Source organism: Olea europaea, chromosome 10, assembly GCF_002742605.1.
Source record: "Olea europaea var. sylvestris chromosome 10, O_europaea_v1, whole genome shotgun sequence".
Lineage (NCBI taxonomy): Eukaryota > Viridiplantae > Streptophyta > Magnoliopsida > Lamiales > Oleaceae > Olea > Olea europaea.
In genome coordinates, this window is record NC_036246.1 from 30,844,209 (window position 1) to 30,848,105 (window position 3,897).

The following is a 3,897-nucleotide window of genomic DNA, read 5'->3' on the forward strand; positions in this document are numbered from 1 at the left end:
GCCAAAACAGATCCAACAGAAAATTGAAAAAATCGAACAGTTTCTGCCTTTGATTTTCAGATCCGTTTCTGACCACTTCCAGCCCGTTTAGCCCCAAAAATCATAGATTTATCAATAACACAAGCTCTAATACCATTTGTAGCAGAAATCCCTCTATAGATCTTGATTCCAGGCTCATAAAACAACCAAACGAACACCAGTTTACCTCGGCTCGACCTGAGACTTTCACCTTCACTTTGGACTACTCTCTTTCTCTCTAACCCCACAAAGGAGAAGGGTGGTGGTGTTAGAAATCCACAAAGGTATGGAAATGAAGAAGAACAGTGGTTGAATCTTACTCACAACCTCACATAGCTTCCCTCTCTCTCGGTTGCCTCTCTTCTCTCAACTCTCCTCTCCATTGCTACAACATACACACCACCAAAAACGACTAGGAGATAAATACATATATATAGGTTAGTTTAGGTCACTCCAATTAGGCCTAGGGTTCACTAAGAGGGCTACCAATTAATCTAAACTAATGGGTCAATATTCAACTCCATATTAATCATTAAATGGTCCTACTAACCAAATAACTATCCAACCCAAACCCGAACCATCCAAAAGTGTAGTTCATCTCCGAGTCGAGCCAAGTCCATGGTGTCGATAAATAATCCGACAACTGTTTTAAATCATCGCCCGGATTATTGGGTATCAAAAAACCCAACAATATGTAATTGATTTGCAGTGAAGAAAAATGAAATTAGGAGGGTCCCGTTTATAGATTTTCATTTGTCAATTTCTAATGGTTGTATCTTTTGACAAAATTAATTTTAACCATTAGATCGCACCATTTGATAATTGATGATCTAGATTGCACCTTAATAAACTGTCATGACTTTTAGTTATACACGTTTTGCACTTGAAGAGTCCCACTCAATCGTTACACATATGGGAGATTTTTTTCGAATGCACACATTTTGATATTTTTATACACCCTTAAATTCCAACGGAAGTTGCCATATGTATTATTTGTGATGACATGGCAAGAAATTATTGGTTCCAATTGCCTTGTACTTGATTTAGAATAGGAATACATCTAGAGCTAAAACAAAGAAGCATCAAACTCTACCATAATCTCTAAGTATGAGTTGTAAACCTTGAACCCAATTGGATGGGTGGGTGACACATCAGAAAGAGCCTGAGTGGGACCCATTTATTGGGCCTGTACCCTGAAATGAGCTGAAAAAGAAGTCTGTGTGAAGGGTAGAAATCGTCCAAATTTGGTTAAATGGAGCATTAAGGATGGAAAAAGCAATTTAGGTTGTGATAAAATCATGACTCTTTAGTCATGAACAACTGTAAAGAATAAACAAGAGGATTTCAGCCTACACCCACACCCCACGCCACCCCCAAGTTGGCTTAGTTCATTATCCCACCTCCTCTATATAAACGGATTAAACAAGCATTGAATCATGTGCTTCTAAGTATTCTTACAACTAATCCTTCTTGTAGTTTGTATAACAGAGAGAAGAATCAGTTTCCTGCCATTCGATCGAGTGCAAAAATGAGTCACTTAGCTTTTGCGTTTGGCATCTTAGGTATAGAATTCAGTGTTATATTATATTTTAATTCGTCTCCTAAACTGTTGAGTTTTTAGCTGTCGGAACTCTTTTCAAAAGTCTTAAATGCATGGTTTCACACTATAATACTTACGTAATGCCATGCAATGCGGAAGCATCACCGCTAAGGGAATGTTTCCGAATGCAATATTTTATATCATGACCGAAAAGTATACTTGGAAAATATCTTTGTATAGTACTGTGCAATTGCCCTTATGAAACTTACTATAACTAATATACGTATATATTTGAACACTTTTTTCAGGAAGTATTGTTTCATTCATGGTTTACCTCTCACCAGTGTGAGTCCAATGTCTTTCTAGGTTTCGTTATTTCTTAAGTTATATGGCGGCAATTAATTACTTATTTATGATTTTTATTTTTTTGGCAGGCCAACATTTTATCGAATTTACCAGAAAAAATCAACTGAAGGGTTTCAATCCGTTCCTTATGTGGTTGGCTTGTTCAGTTCAGTTCTTTGGATATACTACGCATTTCTCAAGCCAAATACAACTCTTCTTATTATAATAAATTCAGTTGGTTGTTTCATTCAAGCCATATATATTTGTTTCTACCTCTTTTACGCGGCGAGAAATGATCGGGTACTAATTAAAATAAGTCATTAGTAAATTTTTACATAATTAATTATTTTTCTCGTAACTGAGATAACTAGTTTATATCTTATTTATAACAGATGCAAACTGTGAAGTTGGTCCTTCTGCTAAATGTCATTGGCTTTGGACTGATTGTTCTGTTAACTCATTTTCTGACAAAAGGCACACAGCGTGCCCAAATTGTTGGATGGATTTGCCTCGTCTTTTCTCTATTAGTATTTGTTGCACCTTTGGGCATTTTGGTAATTAACTAAGCACTTGGTTATACATATTTATTTTTTATTTTATGTTATTTGATTAACTGTATTATATCAACATCAAAATTTGGATTGGTGATGTGCAGAGAAAAGTTATTCGAACCAAAAGTGTCGAATACATGCCAGTTCTTCTATCATTCTTCCTCACTTTAAGTGCTATTATGTGGTTCTTCTATGGCTTACTAAGCAAGGATTATAACATTGCTGTAAGTATATATACTTTGGAACACCTTGTCTTAAACTTAAGCAATGAAAGAGTCTATACATTATGCTATACATGAAAAAAGTACAATTCAAATTGACTTTTAATATGATAATTTTTTTGTCTGTGTGAATAGATTCCAAATATACTGGGGTTCAGCTTCGGTATAGTTCAAATGGTGCTGTATGTAATATACAAAAATGCAAAGAAAAAAGTCGTTGAGGAAAAGCTTCCTGAAGTGAAAAACGAAATCATTGCATTGGGAGATCTCAAGCATCCTGAACCAAATGATCAGATTATTGATGTTGTGAAGCTTAGTGCAATGATGTGCTCAGAAATAATAGCTAAGGTTCCTCAGCTCAACAACAATATTCTCTCGAATACGGAGGAAAATGATAAAGCCACCACAAAGAGCTAGAAAATTGTGGTCTGATCTCATCATCGTCATGCTAATTATGAATAATTAAGTCCTTATTTGTCAAATTTAATTTCTGTTGTGACATTTTATATATTTTCACTAAGTGTAATGTAGTATTAATCTAGTAATCAAGTTATTCAATGATTGGTATTTCACTCTCTTTCCCTCTATATATAAGAACGCATGCATATTTATGCAAATTGCAAGGTGGTGACCCAGAAAAAGAAATCCCATTTTCTTATTTATGATTTTATATCAAGAGTAGAAAGCAATTTCTGGATAGTATCAATGCACAATTTTGTCTCTTGTGACTTGTAAACATTTTTATTTTTCTTAGAATTTAAGATAATTTCTAAAGCATATATGTAGTTCATCTCTCATGCGAAAATTAGCATAATTACATAAAACCAAACCCAAAAATCTCATTCTCAAAAAATAAAAAAATAATAAATAAATAGGTTCCCATATTTTGGGAAATGTATATACAGCAAAATATTCATATCTTGTTAAAAAAAAATTTGCATATCTTTAGAAAATTATTAATTATAATTAATCATGGTCTACTCATCAAAACTCATCGTAAATCCTGACAAGTTCGAACTTGCATAAAAAATTTTAAGTAGGGAGATGCAACTTGAAAGCACCAACCAGGCTTTTCGTGATTGTGATCGACTTTTTGAAAGCATAAAATTGCCAACATTGGCTTGTGTAGGGATTTTTATATGGATAGGGCCTTAAATCATTTTAGTTTGATTATATATGAAATATGATATGCTAAGCATTGATACTTAATTTATACTAAGTA

The 3,897-nt window shown here is 33.9% G+C and overlaps 1 protein-coding gene across 1 annotated transcript; it reads left to right on the forward strand.

The window, feature by feature from the left end:
- Positions 1-1,423: 1,423 nt before the first annotated feature.
- On the forward strand, positions 1,424-3,292 carry LOC111401803 (bidirectional sugar transporter SWEET10-like). The gene is made up of 6 exons (XM_023029710.1): positions 1,424-1,580; positions 1,867-1,903; positions 1,993-2,203; positions 2,296-2,457; positions 2,559-2,678; positions 2,811-3,292. The coding sequence occupies exons 1-6, from the start codon at positions 1,547-1,549 to the stop codon at positions 3,090-3,092; spliced, it is 846 nt and encodes a 281-aa protein (XP_022885478.1). The 5' UTR covers positions 1,424-1,546; the 3' UTR covers positions 3,093-3,292.
- The last annotated feature ends 605 nt before the right edge of the window (positions 3,293-3,897 follow it).